This window comes from Haplochromis burtoni, unplaced genomic scaffold (genome assembly GCF_018398535.1).
Source record: "Haplochromis burtoni strain Fernald_Lab_line unplaced genomic scaffold, NCSU_Asbu1 Contig_2104, whole genome shotgun sequence".
Lineage (NCBI taxonomy): Eukaryota > Metazoa > Chordata > Actinopteri > Cichliformes > Cichlidae > Haplochromis > Haplochromis burtoni.
The window spans coordinates 1-16,246 of record NW_024584465.1 but is presented as its reverse complement, the minus strand read 5'-3'; the positions used below and the strand labels follow the sequence as shown (position 1 = coordinate 16,246).

At 48.0% G+C, this 16,246-nt stretch overlaps 2 protein-coding genes and 1 long non-coding RNA gene across 4 annotated transcripts; 2 read left to right on the top strand and 1 right to left on the bottom strand.

Annotated features, from left to right (window-relative positions):
* The first annotated feature begins 150 nt into the window (after positions 1–150).
* On the top strand, positions 151–5,974 carry LOC121813631. Its single transcript, XR_006053799.1, has 3 exons — positions 151–641; positions 749–912; positions 1,024–5,974. It is a non-coding gene; the product is annotated as an uncharacterized LOC121813631 (long non-coding RNA).
* Positions 5,975–7,460: 1,486 nt separating this feature from the next.
* LOC102292515 lies at positions 7,461–12,645 on the top strand. Of its 2 annotated transcripts, XM_042217511.1 has the most exons (5): positions 7,461–8,053; positions 9,131–9,222; positions 9,601–9,795; positions 9,884–9,960; positions 10,216–12,645. In XM_042217511.1, the coding sequence occupies exons 1-5, from the start codon at positions 7,903–7,905 to the stop codon at positions 11,189–11,191; spliced, it is 1,491 nt and encodes a 496-aa protein (XP_042073445.1). In that variant the 5' UTR covers positions 7,461–7,902; the 3' UTR covers positions 11,192–12,645. The 2 variants fall into 2 exon arrangements, with proteins under 2 accessions (XP_042073445.1, XP_042073446.1); XM_042217512.1 differs by lacking the exon at positions 9,131–9,222 and having other exon boundaries at positions 7,464–8,053.
* Positions 12,646–14,696: 2,051 nt separating this feature from the next.
* On the bottom strand, positions 14,697–16,073 carry LOC121813632 (BCL-6 corepressor-like protein 1). The gene has a single exon (XM_042217510.1). It carries the CDS (start codon positions 16,071–16,073, stop codon positions 14,697–14,699), a length of 1,377 nt encoding a protein of 458 aa, XP_042073444.1.
* Between the last annotated feature and the right edge of the window lie 173 nt (positions 16,074–16,246).

Sequence of the window (16,246 nt, the reverse complement as noted above, 5' to 3'; positions counted from 1 at the left end):
TTGTATCTCAAATGATAGCATCATAATGATTACAGGACATCAGGTTACTTGTTCTTATCACTTAATAATGCAGAGTTCATCATACAGAAATAAAAAATCTGAAGTTGCGCTATTTGAACACCTTGCCTGCCTGCAGCACTAAAGGATCCGCACATCACTACAGAACGCAGTCTTCAGAGATCTCTACGTGAACACTGTGATACATCTGACCTTCAGTCCGAAGCAGAAACCCAAACCAGTCTTAAATGAAAGCACAAGTGAAACTTCTTTTACTCACAAACATATCTTTGATTGTTAAGAATTTATGATCTTGGTGGTGCTTGCATACTGCAATATCACCACATAATATAGTCCAAAAGGTGGAAGTTTGTAAACTTTTTAAAAAATGCAAAGCCGTGTACACTTGTGCACTTCAAAAATTCCTTGTATACTATACCTTCTTGCACGTCTCTGTTTCCTGTGTTGTTAGAAATCAAACTGTAATTTTAGGAAAAATTATGCCAAAAGCACATTTACAATTACTTAAGACCGCTTTTAATTTCATTTCTTTAGACCAAATCCCCTGTACACATATACGGACTCCGAGGATGAGCAGCCTACAAAAAAACGGTTTCCCCAGGCCCCTCGAGTGAAAATACCAGGTAATAAAATAATTTCTTGTGTCTGTGTACATATCTGTGTCTGACACAAGGAAACTTTTTTGACAAGTTGTCTGTATTCTTTCAATAAATTATCTTTTTCTAAACAGCCCTCACCACTCCGCAGTCTGCCCCCCGCCCACTGATAGCAACCATCATAATGCCCCACCCAGCTGCCAGCACCTTTCGCCACTCCGGCACAACACACAAACTGACACAGCTTTGCGATCTCCCCAGCATGCAGAGTCTGATGTCGATGTCTTCCCTATAGATGGTATGCTTTTAAAATTGTTTTAAAGCTGCATCACAATGTCATTGTATTCTTATCTTCAAAACACCGGTTTATACTCCTGAATGTCATCTTGTTGTGATTTCTTTTCTGTAGATTCCAGAGACTCTGTGAGGCCACTATTACAAGGCAAGTTTGAAAATCTTGGAATTTCACAGTTTACATGGTATAACAAATATACGTGACAGGCAAAAACTAGTAAACACTTTTAGCAGTTACAAGAAATAACAAATGAATATCCAACAAAAGGGAATAGAAATACATTGTACTGCAAATACTTTGGTTTATTCTTTGTATGACTTGAAAATCAGGCTTTAGGGAAAACTAAATGACATGTTTCTATCATCAATTGCATGAAGTAAACACACAAGCACTTGCATACACATTTAAGACACCTCCTGGGTGAGGTGCTCCGGGCATGTCCCACCGGGAGGAGACACGCTGAAGAGATTATGTCTTGGCTGGCCTGGGAACGCCTTGGTGTTCCCCTGGACAAGCTAGAGGAGGTGACCAGGGAGAGGGAGGTCTGAGCTTCTCTGCTTGGGCTGCTGCTGCCGCGACCCGGCACCGGGTAAGTGGAAGAAGATGGATGAATGGAAGTGAATATAACTAAACTGACTGCTTACTTGCAGGTTGAAAGAGATGAGCTCTGAGAAGAGGTGATGTGAATCCGTGTTAGCAGAATGGTACAATAGGGCTGACCTGAGTTCCAAAGGTTCGAGGAGTGGTGGTGACAGGAGGGGAGGCAGATGAAGCAGTGAGAGATTTCCAAACGAGACAGTGAATTATCCAGGAGTCTGGAAGGTGGGCTAGAGCCAGAGTGATGAGCCGAGGGGATTTCCAGGTAAGTCTTAAGTCTTCCACGCCTGATTGCCTCCAAACCAGCTCCAGGTGTGGAAAGCTGGTGAGGGGAATCTAAACCGAATTACAGTTGACAAAAAAGCTGCCATTATGTCTTATAAATGTGTTCACTCACTACCTGTAAAAAGTACAGCGATGTTCTGGCAAAAACAGCTACCAGTACTTTACAGTTTTATTTATTTTACAATATTTTAGTATTTTATAATTCAACAAATTTTTACAGTGTGTTGAGATGGATGACTGACAGACTATGATTATAAGAATTATAAATATACCTAAATATAAGTGCTTTCAAAGTGCTTTTTGAAATGTGTGTATGTCTGTATGAACGATGCTTGTAGTACGAAAGTCTTGCTCAGGTGCTCAGGTCGAGCAGAACAGCACTTTGAATGTACCTGTCAAGTTCAGTCCTGACTGAGGACACCTCTGTGTTTGCCATAGAAAGACTGAATACTTTTTGGGGAAATGCAATAATTACTGTGTGTTTTAGAGCATTTTTACCTCCATGTGGAAGAATTTTTCTCACATTGAAAAGTAACTCAATGAGTCACTGAAGCAAAGGATTTCAATAAGCCAAGATGAGGCTCTCAGAAAATATCAAGATAATGAGAAATTTAAATAAGAGAGAAGACTGTAAGAATGTGAGGGAGCAGAAGAGAATCACATTTCCATTAACACCAAGGTCATTTATCCAGCCCCACTCCTCAGCTGCATTCAGAGGGAAACAGCAAATCTCATTTTCTGTGGTTCTCATAAGTGGCGGATCAACCACACTCACTTATCATTCTCTTATGTGCTGTCTGCTCTGTTTTTCATTCTTCTCTGCTTTGTTTTTACTAGTTGCAATGGTCATTGGCGGGGAGTTAATTAGGACACCAGAAGCTGTTGAGCTTTTTCATGCAGTTGTAGTCTTATACAAATAATCCAGTCAGCCCTCTAGTCATGTATATATCCAAGTATCCAACTTGCACATGCTGTTTATTATATGTGAATGAAATGTTTAAAAAATAACTACCGATTTACTGTAATTAAAACCTGCCAATGTAGCGATTTTCATCAAAACCAAAAGGCAATGTATGCTATGGTTTTCAGAATGATCAGTGTGGGTGGCCATTGTTTTTCTGAAATAAGCCACATCTTTGCTTAAAAAACATTTTTTTGGGTTGGCATCTATCATTAAGCATGATACACACACACACCCAGTAACACAGGATAGTCCTGTGCAGTTGTATTGTGAGTCACACCTCACATGGACGTATAGCACATAGCACCTTCATTTTTAAACACACATTGTGAAAGCTTTAGGGTTTAAAACAATGATCATCTCAGTGAAATCCATTCTGTATGTGTTTGGACCTGTTGTTGTGGTTGTTGTTGAGACTGAGACCTGACATTTTTTCTTCTGAGACTGAGACCTGACAACTTTTTTCCTGAGACCTGACGATGTCCTAAAATGTACACCGTACTCTGGTCTCAGTCCGCCTGCACCCACCCCTGGCCCTGGTCACTTGGTCGTTTTAGTGTTGATAATGTTCACGTCTCGGATAGCCTCGGTTAGGGCAATTCCGCTTCCAGTGTCCATGCTTACCACAGGAAAAGCAGGCACCTGGGTCTCCTCCCCGCTGTTGTCGTTGTTGATCGTGTCTTCGATCACGTCTTCCTCCCCAGCCTCGGTAGCGCCAGCTGCCTTTACAGTGGAAGCCACCCCACGGGTTCACTGCAGCCTTGTACAGCGTTAAGGCTGCGTTGTGGAGGTCGGCGCTCTGTTTTTCCTCTTTCTTGCTTTTCCTTTCGTCAAGGTGGTTCTGAGCATGGCGGGCATGGCGTCGTAGTTCCGTTAGCCAAGGTTCATTTTCCCTCCCCACTTGCAAACACCTTACTTTGGCTGCCACATCTGATCTTAGCCCCCGTAAAATATGGCCGCAGAGATGGTGCTCACATGTGGAGGCGGTGACGCCTGTCATGTCGTCCTTCGGTATTCCACCATTAGCTTCAAATACATTTATCATACGATGTATGAAATAATCCACAGATTCGTCCTGGGTTTGCTTGTAAGTCTGACAATATCCATAGTTTTCTTCATGCTCGTAGGTCAGGTGTCTTACCCCGAGCGTAGGGTCAGGCAAATGTGGTGATATTTTCCTCACGTTACATGGTTCCAGCTTGCCTGCTGCTGCGCCTCCAATTTCTTGACCCGTGGGACAATACTCAGGCTGATCTGTGGCAAAGGGCAGGACGTAATATCCATTAGCCCGTGGCGCGCTCCATGTGTGGCTAAGTGCTTGGAGGGCCCCTCTCGGCCCTCTGCCCGGTTTGAGTGTCACTTCTAACGCTTCCTCTTGGCGGAGCTGCCACTCTCCAGCCGCTGAACTGGCGCTGCCGTCTATTGGCGGTGTGTCGTGTGGTGCAGAGCAGGATCGGGAGGGAAAGGAGTCCAGGTCGGCATCGGCTTTCAGGCCCTGCAAAACAGCCTGTACTAGGGCACAAGGAGAAGCACAAACAGTGCGTGAACAGGGAAATGATGTTTTGTTCTCCATGTTATACAGAGGCGGAAGAGGCGCTGAGGCAGATTCTGCATCAGCCTCCCTTCCATGCACTTCTCTAGGCAACTCTTTCAGGGCTGCTTTCTTTTCCCTCCTTTCTGCTTCCATCATCCACATTTTCAAACATTCCTTCTCATCGCTTACCCTACGCAAATCTACAGTGTTAACTTTCCCTTTCTTCAATAATTTTGCTTCCTCCTTCCGCAACTGTTTCAGAGAGGTACAGTTACACGTGTTATTGTCTAAAACTTTATAAGTCAACAGCTCATTTGTTCTAGCTAATGAGGTGTAATATTCATGTCGCAGAAGAGTTTTTATTTCTTTGTAAAAAGGTATTTTAAGTTCACTAGCTTCAGGTCCCTTTTCAGAAAAGAATTATACAGTAAGAATTATACAAAAAGGCTTTTTTCAGAGAACACAGAATGGGTTAACAACCCAGCAGTGGAGGATGATCAAGACTTGAAAGCTGGTGCTACTAATTCCTACAGCTGTTCCAATTTTTCTGGATTTCTTCCCCCTCTGTCTGCATAAAAGCAGTGTTGGAACACACTGTGGTACCATACCCTTGTGAGCATCAGTTGAACAGTATTGTACTGCAGAAAGTAGAGTGTTGCTATAAAAATGGCAAGAAAAAGGGCAATTGACAATGGAAGAGAGACAGACCATCATAAGACGTATAAATGTAGGTCTGTGCTACCGAGAGACTGCAAAGAAAGTTAAGGTGTCAGTGAGGACAGTTTCCTTCAAAGGCTCAGAAACAAACTGACAGGAAGAGGTCTGCAGACCCAAAGACACGACTGAACTGGAGTTTCTGAGAGTTAACAGGCGGCTCACAGGACAACAGCTTCAAGCAGCTTCATAGTGGTCGTAGTGAGCAAGTCTCAGTTTCAGCTGTGAGGAGAAACTTCGAGCTGCAGGTTTGACAGGATGCAGCAAGAAAGCCAGACGTCAGAATAAGACAAAGAGGCTTGTCTGGACATTGAAACACCACCACTGGACTACTGAAGACTGGAAGAAGGTTTTATGGATGATGGGTCAACATTTGAAATCTTTGGTTCATCACGGAGGATCTTTGTACGCCGTGGAGTAGGTGAAAGGTTGGTTCCACAGTGTGTGGCATCAACTGTCAAATGCTGAGAGGAAATGTCTTTCAGTTGACAGTGGATTATAACCCTGCATCACAAAAAGTGGAAAAAGATGTATAAAATGTACACAAAAGCAGAATTTTAAAATGTACAATCATGAAAAAACTGCAATTAATGTCAATATTTTGCTTTAATATCTTTTTAAAATTATAAATATATGCTTAGACTGAATTTGACGGTAGACACATGTTTCTTGCAAACACACTGTCATAAACCTAACCTGACACATTCACCCTGTGAAAGGAGACCCACATAAACAACTGAGCACTAAGGACTATACCCCAGTGTTGCCAGTGCTGCTGACTGGAAACAAGCCATGCCTCCTTTCCAGTACCTACATAAAGGAAGTTGGGGGGGGGAGAGCCGCCAAGACAAAAGTCAACCTTCACTCAGGCAACATGGTGTCATGGTCCTGAGTCGAGCGACCCAGTGTTTTAAGTTTTATGTATCTTTTGTATTCATTTGTGACTAGCTTAGTTCACCTAGTTAATTTCTAGATTGCAGTTTAGTTTTGTTCCTTAGTTGTTTATGTCATCTCCCCCTGTACTAAGTCTCCCTGGTTCATGCGTCATGTCTGCGTGGTTATGTTTAGTTCATGTCCTGTCATGTCTCCATGTTTCCTGTTTTACTTTGAAAGTCTATATTCATTATCAGTGTATTCAGTTTCACTTCTCCTGTCCTGTCGTTAGGTTCATGTGTGTCAGCTGTGCTCCCATGTGTGGACACTTCCCGTGATCATCCCTCATGTGTATTTAGTCTCTGTGTTTCATACAGTCTGTGTCGCGTCGTCTGTGTTCCCACCCTCCATGTTGTCACAGCCAGTCTTTTGTATTCATAGTTATGGTTTCCTGTGTCTTCATAGTTTATCCTGGTATCACTTTCCCAGTTTAGTTATAGTTTAGTTTTGTCACTGCGCTTCTGCCTTGTTTGCACTCCTTGTCTTCAGCCACAATAAAGGCTCGCTTTTCGTTCGAACTCAGTTTCGTGTCCACGCCTGTGTCTGCACCTGAGTCCTCTACACACTCTCCACACGGTCTGCCATTGCGACCGTGACAGAGCGGGTCGCGGGGGCAGCAGCCTAAGCAAAGAGGCCCAGACCTCCCTCTCCCCAGCCACCTCCTCCAGCTTGTCCGGGGGAATACCAAGGCGTTCCCAGGCCAGCCGAGAGATATAATCTCTCCAGCGTGTCCTGGGTCTGCCCCGGGGCCTCCTCCCGGTGGGACATGCCTGGAACACCTCGCCCAGGAGGCGCCCAGGGGGCATCCTTGCCAGATGCCCGAACCACCTCAGCTGGCTCCTTTCGATGTGGAGCAGCAGCTGCTCTACTCTGAGCCCCTCCCGGATGGCCGAACTTCTCACCCTATCTCTAAGGGAGAGGCCAGCCACCCTTCGGAGGAAGCTCATTTCCGCCGCTTGTATCCGCGATCTCGTTCTTTCGGTCACTACCCACAGCTCGTGGCCATAGGTGAGGGTAGGGACGTAGATCGACCGGTAAATTGAGAGCTTCGCTTTTACACTCAGCTCCCTCTTCACCACGACGGACCGGTGCAGCGTCCGCATTACTGCAGCTGCAGCCCCAATCCGTCTGTCGATCTCCGGCTCCCTTCTCCCATCACTCGCGAACAAGACCCCGAGATACTTGAACTCCTCCACTTGGGGCAGGAACTCATCCCCGACCCGGAGTGGGCACTCCACCCTTTTCCGGCTGAGAACCATGGCCTCAGATTTGGAGGTGCTGATCCTCATTCCCGCTGCTTCACACTCGGCTGCGAACCGTTCCAGTGCGAGCTGGAGGCCCTCACCCGATGAAGCCAACAGAACCACATCATCTGCAAAAATCAGAGATGAGATTCTGAGGCCACCAAAGCGAAAGCCCTCCGCCACTTGGCTGCGCCTAGAAATCCTGTCCATAAAAATTATGAACAGAACCGGAGACAAAGGGCAGCCCTGGCGAAGCCCATCACCCACCGGGAACGAGTCCGACTTATTGCCGGCAATGCGAACCAAGCTCTTGCAACGGTTGTATAGGGATCGAATGGCCCGTAGCAATGGGCCAGACACCCCATGCTAATTGAAAATATCACCAATAATATAGATCAAAGACAATGCACAGTTGGTGTTTTCATTGACCTAAAAAAAGTTTTTGACACAATTAGTCATGAAATATTACTTGATAAACTGGAGCACTACGGCATTAGAGGAGTGGTGCTAGAGTGAGTCACGAGTTATTTGAGAGACAGGCAACAATTTGTGAAGCTTGGTGAATATCAATCAGAGTGCCTGGACATTGTTTGTGGAGTTCCACAGGGGTCAGTATTGCACTGAAAAAAAGGCCATGTTTGATTTACTTGATTCAATGGACTACTTGCACTAACACTTCCGCGTTCTATGTAGTCCTGCCCCAGTGCTTCCGGTGCGGTTAAACCATGGCGACGTTCTACACTCGCTGCCTACAAGAGCTCCCAAAATTGAACATCACCGATGTTCATCGGATTTGCAGAGTGACGACTACCCCCGCCAGCAAATTAGATAAAGGATTTAAGTTATATGCTGCATCATATATACACAACTACGAAGGTAAGAAAACGTAAATTAACCGACAAAGAAACGCTAGCTAACGTCAAATGCAAACACTACGTTACTCCGCTATGACTACACTCTGAAGTCTCACTGTCTGCCTTAGTGCAGCTGCTGTTGGGCCTTCTTGATGACCGCTGAGATGTTGTCTGTCCAGGAGATGTCAGCAGAGATGAGGACACCAAGGAACCGGAAGTATGTCTGTGAAGGTTCTCAGTCATCCAGGTCATCGTAGTCAAAGGAGCTTGCAAAGAAAAGCGTCTGGACTTCTTTAAGTTGCTTGAAGACGTTTCACCTCTCATCCGAGAAGCTTCTTCAGTTCTAAGGTCAAATGGTGGAGAGTCCCAGATATAAACCTAGTGGGAGTCCCCCCACAGAGGGACAAAAGACCCCTGATGATCCTCTAATCGCCTGAGCCAAGGTGTGAAACTGGGTGTGGGTCCCAATCAGCCAGAGTTTCGGGTGAGTTCATTGTGAAACCTGGCCCCACCTTATCAGTGCGAATTCCTGAGGTCAGATGGCCCAGGATGTGAGTGGGCGTTAAGGCGTCTGGGAAGGATCTCAAAACTGGATTATAGATGGCAGAGAGTTGGTGTCGTAAGCCCCGCCTCTGTTCAAAGATGGTCGCTCACAGTGGACATAGATGCTTCTTTCACTCCTCTTTCAAACCATCTGTCCTCTCTGTCCAAAATGTGAACATTGGCATCCTCAAAGAGTGACCTTTGACCTTTAGATGCAGATGGACAGTCCTTTTGTCCCTCTGTGGGGGGATACTCCCACTAGGTTTATATCTGGGACTCTCCACCATTTGACCTTAGAACTGAAGAAGCTTCTCGGATGAGAGGTGAAACGTCTTCAAGCAACTTAAAGAAGTCCAGACGCTTTTCTTTGCAAGCTCCTTTGACTAATATCACTTTTGTAGTTAGACACTGTTATAATGGCGTTAGGTAGTTGGCTAACTATGGAGGTAGTTAACTACCTAATGCTACTCTTGCTAAGTGTAAAATATATATGTTTAAGACATGCTGAAATGAGTAATACAGAAATAATGCTAATGGTACTTGTATCTTTATTCAGTGTCCAATAAAGACAGGTTGTCAGGGGAGGTCGGTGTGAGAGCCCTGTGCTACAGGTCAATGAGGAAGAGTGAGGCACCACACAGACTAAGTGTAGGCAGGAAGCTGTGTAAAGTTGTTAATCCCCGTTCAGTGGGGTTCAGTTCATTTAAGCATTAGTTAAGTTCATTCCTAAAGGCCCATCAACTTGAATGTTTTCCTTGTCTCCCTGCTTTATCACTCCTAATTTGACTAGTCAGATAGTTAAATCAACGTGTGTTTGGGTGATCAGAAACATTTGACAACAAGTTAATACTGCAAATATACACAATCTAAGTTATTACAGTTATCAAGCATGGTTAAGTTGTTTTAATAGGGAGAGAAGGAAACACTAAGCATTCAGGAGGGTGCGTAACCATAACACTGAACTATGTTCCTGTTCGGCTCTTCCATGAAGATGTTACATTTTTAATTTTCGTTCTTTCTTCTTAGATTAAGCTTCTGGATTCATCGCCGGTGATACTGACACATAGCCAGTGCTCCTGTGTGGCAGGCGCTGTTATGTGCAATCACACAGTGGCACTGCTCTTCCAAACAGCACACTACTCACAACTCAGAGTGCCGGTTGTCCCCCCTGTGCATAGCTGCACGGAATCTGAACAGCAATGGCACAAGCCACGGACAGTGGTAATTTAAATGAGGTTAAAGTTTTTGAATTAGTCCATGTTTACATATGAACAGCAACACCATCCATAGTAAATGTGTCTTCTGTTAGGGTGTGAGGCCAGGACCCATCAACTCCATGATCTTCACTAAGCCGGTACCAAATAGAATGGCCCAGACTGGAGTACGGTAATTAGATTTGTAAAATTTGGTTTCATGTGTTACAAATGTATGTTGCTATTTGTTCATACATACATGTGTCAGAATAGGTATTAATTTACATACAACATTACACTTTCTGAAGACGGCTAACTCAGTCATGTACATATACATCCCAGTCTCTAACTTATGCACCACTGTTTTACACCTTTTAGTTTTTAGTTTAGTTGTTGTTCAGTATAACAACCTTCTTCCTTACATTATTGTCATTGATGTTTTCTTTAGGAGTGGCTTCTACAGAGGCATGGTGGGTCCGTTACCAGATCCCTGCTTGTTCAGAATAACGGAGGCATATGCAAAATTTAATATTGAGGACAGGCCACTTGTGACCACAATGAACATGAGACCTGACAAGCCCCTTGTGGAAAGTGCCTTTGGGCTGGTGCAGGAGGGCAGTGTTCTGTCATATCAGCAGCCGGTTTTGACAACCCGGTACATCACACTACACCGCGATGCACCACCAACACCGCACTTGCCTCTGGAGGGGTATGACATCTTGCCATCAGATTGTGTGTTTGTGTGCTCAGAAGAAGAGCTTCTGCATCTGAAAAGCTTGTCTGTAACTCTGGAAATGGCTCACAAAATAGAGGAAGCTACACGTGAGCAAAGCTCTTCGTCTGAGTGGCATCAGCTCCGCAGGCCCAGAGTGACTGCCTCTAGGTTTCGGGAGGTGTGTCACGTCAGAGGCCAGAGCTCGGCCGAGTCACTAGCAGAGCGTATATTGAAGGGAACAAGGCAGACAGCAGACATGAGGAGAGGAACTGAGATGGAGCCTGCAATAGCAGCAGAGTATAGTAGGCTAATGAATGTTAACTACTCACCCTGTGGTCTGGTCATTCACCCCATTGCCCCCTGGCTTGCTGCATCTCCTGATGGTGTTGTTTTTGACCCCAATGAATACCCCCAGTTTGGCTTCGTCGAATTCAAATGTCCCAATGTACAAAACTTTATTGACTGCAAATATGTGCAGATGGAATGTGGTACCCCTAAACTAAAAAAGAGCCACGCATATTACTGGCAAGTGCAAGGACAACTGCTCATCAGTGGGATGCAGTGGTGTGACTTTGTTGTGTGGGCACAAGAGGACTACCTAGTGCAAAGAATATACATGGATACAGATGTGCACAATGCAATCAGAGAAAAGGCAGACTATTTTTTTTTTTACATATATATGCCAAGATACCTGTGTTTGAAAAAATGAACAGTGAAAACATAGCAAAAAGAAAAACAGATCCTTCAGGCTGGCTGGAACAAAATAACTGATGTTTTATTTTCAATATATTTCATGAATTCTTTTGTTGTTACATGTTACCTTTATGTGACATCAATAAACTGTTATTTAAGCAATGGCATCAATTTAATTTTTAAAAACACACATTAAAACGTTGAATTTGTGCAGAACTTATTTACATGGTAAGTATTTAAAACTCCATGCCTAGCATACTGATATACATTTAGACAATAACACAACTGAACTGTAGAAAATGACAAATGGTATTTTTGATGTTCCAAAAGCTCAATGTCACTTATGATTTTAAAACGATTTAGTGATTTACTTTATAATTTTGATAAACAGTTTTGTTGAATCTGAATAGTAATATAGTAGTATAATTAAACAGTATTATTAACATTAAACATTTGCAATGAATTTGAATTATCAATAACTGAAACTCAACTATCAGCACTCAAGTACCAGTTCTGTAATCAAGTATTGTCAGCTGAGAAGGAAGAAATGCAACTGTAGTGGCCTCAGCTGCAGGTCATTTTCCATAAGTTACTACTGGCACTGGTGTCTTGGGAAAAATCCATCTTGTCTCACTTAACCCATTTTTTAACTAATGCTGTGTTCTGGTAATTTGACAGCATACATGCCACTGCAAACAGTTGGTTGATATTATAAACATGTGACATGGTAATGATGCTATCAAAAAGTTTGTTCTGTTTGATCCTCCTAATGACTCGCTCCACATGTACCCTGAGTCTGGCTATGGCCTGCGTCTCCTTAACCTGGTATGCTGGCATCTGCTTCTGCTTAGATAGAAAAGGTGGGCAGTACACTTTGCATTTACAACAATCAGTGATTAGGAAGCCCTTATCTACCATCACTGCCATGTCTTCAGTCAACTTCTCAGCAATGCCTGATTGTTTGAATAGTTCCTTGTCACTAACCGAACCAGCATACAGATTAGAGATGAATGTCACTGGACCATGTGGAGCTATGCCAACCAGGGCTTTCATCGTACAGTGGGATTTGTACGAAGAGTACATTTCACTTTGGAGAAGTGGTGAGGATGGTGTCTGACACCTCAGCTCTGTACAGTCAAGGATCATCTGGGTGTCTGAGAAATCTTTGAATTCCTCAGGGAGGTAAGCTTGCACTTCTTCACGTGTAAGCCAGATGCATTGAGACCCCAGTGCAGTGGCAAGAAAATTTGTCCATGTTGCAATAATGCGGCTCACTGTGGACTGGTGTATGTTAAATCGGTGTGCCAGGTCCCTCTCCTTCAAACCAACTGACAGGAAAACCAGGAAAAGAAAAACTCGTCAATTGGCTGTAGCAGCTGCCTCTGGAAGGTGAAAACAAAAGGGAAAATGTTACTCCTTAAGCTATGAACTAGTAAAATTATGCTTTTCTTGGCTAAATGTTTTGTAATGGTTATGGCATACCATACTGTACCATGGGGTAAACAATGAGGTGCTGTAGTACACAGGTGTATGTATGTAAAAGTGTCAGACGTTGTGAGGCGAGGAAGAAGGAACCCAAACGCAGGACTCGCAGGTGGGTGAAGACTGGTGAGGATTTATTATAAGGAGTGGATGAACAGAGGGTGAACGGACACTGACTGGCTGAACAACTGAACGGCTGACTGCACTGAGGGAACACACGGGAAGGACAACATAACATCAACATCAATGACACGACAGAGAACTGGTGAAACCGAGGACCTTAAATACACAGGTTGAATGATGACAATGATTGGAAACAGGTGAGTACAGGGCTGAACATAATCTGACTAATGACACGGAAGACAAGCTGACACGGGGAAAAAACAGGAAGTGAGAACATTAATGTGGCGAACTAAACTGAACATGAACAAACTGAAATCACTGGGTCAACGACCCAGGAACCCTGACAGTACCCCCCCCCTTCAAAGGCCGGCACCCGACGGCCAAACGAAAAAGAACCAGAACAGGGCGGGCGGAGGGGGCCCAGGACGGAGGGACGGAGGCCACACAGAGACAGTTCAGGTGGGTGGCCACGTGGCCCGAGGCAGAGACGAGACTGTTCCGGTGGACCGACCGTGCGGAAGGCAACGGCGGCGACGTGGACACAGTTCGGGAGGCCGGCCGTGCGGAAGGCAACGGCGGCCGCTCAGGCAAAGGCGGTCCGGGGGCCGGCCGTGCGGAAGGCAACGGCGGCCGCTCAGGCAAAGGCGGTCCGGGGGCCGGCCGTGCGGAAGGCAACGGCGACGTGGACACAGTTCGGGAGGCCGGCCGTGCGGAAGGCAACGGCGGCCACTCAGGCGAAAGGCGGTCCGGGGGCCGGCCGTGCGGAAGGCAACGGCGGCCACTCAGGCAAAGGCGGTCCGGGGGCCGGCCGTGCGGAAGGCAACGGCGGCCACTCAGGCAAAGGCGGTCCGGGGGCCGGCCGTGCGGAAGGCAACGGCGGCCACTCAGGCAAAGGCGGTCCGGGGGCCGGCCGCGCGGAAGGCAACGGCGGCGGCGAAGGAGACGACGGAGCAGTTCAGGGGGCCGGCCGCGCGGAAGGCAGCGGAAGGCAGCGGCGGCGGCGAAGGAGACGACGGAGCAGTTCAGGGGGCCGGCCGCGCGGAAGGCAGCGGCGGCTCTCCAGTGTTAGGCGTGCTGGCCATGGCCCGGTGGGCACAGGACCAGACGAGGCAGGACCAGGTGACGACGGGGCCGGACCAGGCGAAGCACAAGCTGGAGCTGCAGCAGGCGAAGCACAAGCCAAAGTCGAGGCTGGGCCAGACGAGGACGAAGGCTCTGAGGCTGGGCCAGACGAGGACGAAGGCTCTGAGGCTGGGCCAGACGAGGACGAAGGCTCTGAGGCTGGGCCAGACGAGGACGAAGGCTCTGAGGCTGGGCCGGGCGTGGGTGCAGCAGCTGAGGCAGAGGCCGGGCCGGGCGTGGGTGCAGCAGCTGAGGCAGAGGCAGAGGCCGGGCCGGGCGTGGGTGCAGCAGCTGAGGCAGAGGCCGGGCCGGGCGAAGTTGAAGCCTCTGGCTGGAGACAGGCAGGGCCAGTAGGCGTGGAAGCCTCTGGCTGGGGACAGGCAGGGCCAGCGGGTGCGGAAACCCCTGGCTGAGGAGCGGCCGGGCCAGCGGGTGCGGAAACCCCTGGCTGAGGAGCGGCCGGGCCAGCGGGTGCGGAAACCCCTGGCTGAGGAGCGGGAGAGCTCACAGCTGGCTCTGGGTGCTGTGGCTGCAGGTCCGGGAACTGAACGGGATGGTGGACAGGCGACTGGGAAACAGGAGGCGACTGGACTACAGGGCACTGGGCGGCAGACTGGACTACAGAAGAGTGAACGACAGACTGGACAGGCTGGAGTACGGGCGACTGGGGGACAGGAGCAGACTGGACTGACTGGACAGGGGACTGAGCTACAGGTGACTGGACAGGAGCAGACTGAGCTACAGGTGACTGGACAGGAGCAGCCTGAGCTACAGGTGACTGGACAGGATCTGAGCTACGGGTGGACAGGGAGACTGACTACGGGACTGGACAGACTGAGCAGCAGGTGAGGAACTGACGGAGGAAGCTGAGCAGCAGTGAGGGAACTGACTGGCTGAAGCTGAACAGCAGGTGAGGGAACTGACTGGAGTGAAAGCTGAACAGCAGGTGAGGGAACTGACTGGAGTGAAAGCTGAACAGCAGGTGAGGGAACTGACTGGAGTGGAGATGCTAAGGGATGAACAGAGGTAGGCGAGGCTGACGACGGAGCTGAGGTTGGTGTGGCTAATGGCTGAGCTACAGACTGAGCTAGTGACGGAGATAAAGCTACAGCCTGGGCTAGTAAAGCTGGTGCCTGAGCAGGGGACACTTCAGCCAGCCTAACCAGGGATAAAGCTAGTGCGTGAAAGGCTGGATCAGGTGGTGGATGAAGTGGTGGACTGATTGGCTCTTCCGTGCCTCCAGAGCGTGAGGGCACTGGCTGGAGAGCCTCAGCTGAGTCTCTAGGGGGGTCAGGCCGGATCCTGGCCGCCCTCAGCCTAGGTGCTGGGACAGGCACGGGAGGTGGCTGGACACCAGTCACCCCCACCCGAGGAACAGAAGTGGGTGTGGAGGTATACGGGGTCACAGCTGCCCTCGTCCTGGGAGCGGGCACAGGTGTGGGTGTCGGCTGACTGACAGGAGTGGAAATGATGACTGGGTGAGTGATACTGACAGGTCTATCTGGATTTATTCTGGTCCTTCTGCCACCACTATTTACAGTCTTTGACTGAACAGTCTTTGGGGGAGCAGAGCAGAAAAAATCTTCCCAGTCCACTTCATCCTCTAGGAGGGAAACATCCCATGAATCAGAGATGGGCTTATTATTGGTTTGAAGTGGTGAGTCGAATGAGGGTGGAAAACAGTCGCTGGAACTCACCATCGGGAATTGCTGAAAACAGTCCATTTTATGGCGGCGTGCGCGCCGCTTTCTCTGGGAAGAGGAAGCAGCCGGGATAAACAGCTGAGCCTCTGGCGCGGTAGCCTCCGTTGAGCCAAGGTGGGAGGCGTAGCCGTTGTGCCGTGGCGATGGTGGAGGTCCGGCGAATGAGGCGGCGGGTGTGTGTGCGAGGAGCGGAGTGGCGAGAGAGGGAGCGGCCGAAGCGCGGCGTGAAACGTCCACTCTCCGCGGCAGATGCTCCGGTGCAGGTGAGGCAGCAGGTGGGGGAACGCGGCGTCTCCGAGGCCCGCCCAGAGCCAAGCGAGTGCCCTCGAAGACGTGCTCTCGCTCCGCGAAGAGCCGCTGTCTCTCCTTGAGCTTTTCCGCCCACAAGGAGAGCGCTACCTCCTGCCGCTCATAGAGGTCCGAGTCCGCTGGGTTCCAAACGTGTCTTCGTGGCACGGGTCGTGTCATTCTGTCAGACGTTGTGAGGCGAGGAAGAAGGAACCCAAACGCAGGACTCGCAGGTGGGTGAAGACTGGTGAGGATTTATTATAAGGAGTGGATGAACAGAGGGTGAACGGACACTGACTGGCTGAACAACTGAACGGCTGACTGCACTGAGGGAACACACGGGAAGGACAATA

Bases quoted from the DNA above. Each gene is read 5' to 3' on its own strand.
- LOC102292515 (XM_042217511.1), top strand. From the start codon at position 7,903: ATGGCGACGTTCTACACTCGCTGCCTACAAGAGCTCCCAAAATTGAAC. The intron at 9,223-9,600 runs GTAGGCAGGAAG...CTTTCTTCTTAG, and splicing joins AGGCACCACACAGACTAAGT to ATTAAGCTTCTGGATTCATC. The intron at 9,961-10,215 runs GTAATTAGATTT...TGTTTTCTTTAG, and splicing joins ATGGCCCAGACTGGAGTACG to GAGTGGCTTCTACAGAGGCA.
- LOC121813632 (XM_042217510.1), bottom strand. From the start codon at position 16,073: ATGACACGACCCGTGCCACGAAGACACGTTTGGAACCCAGCGGACTCG.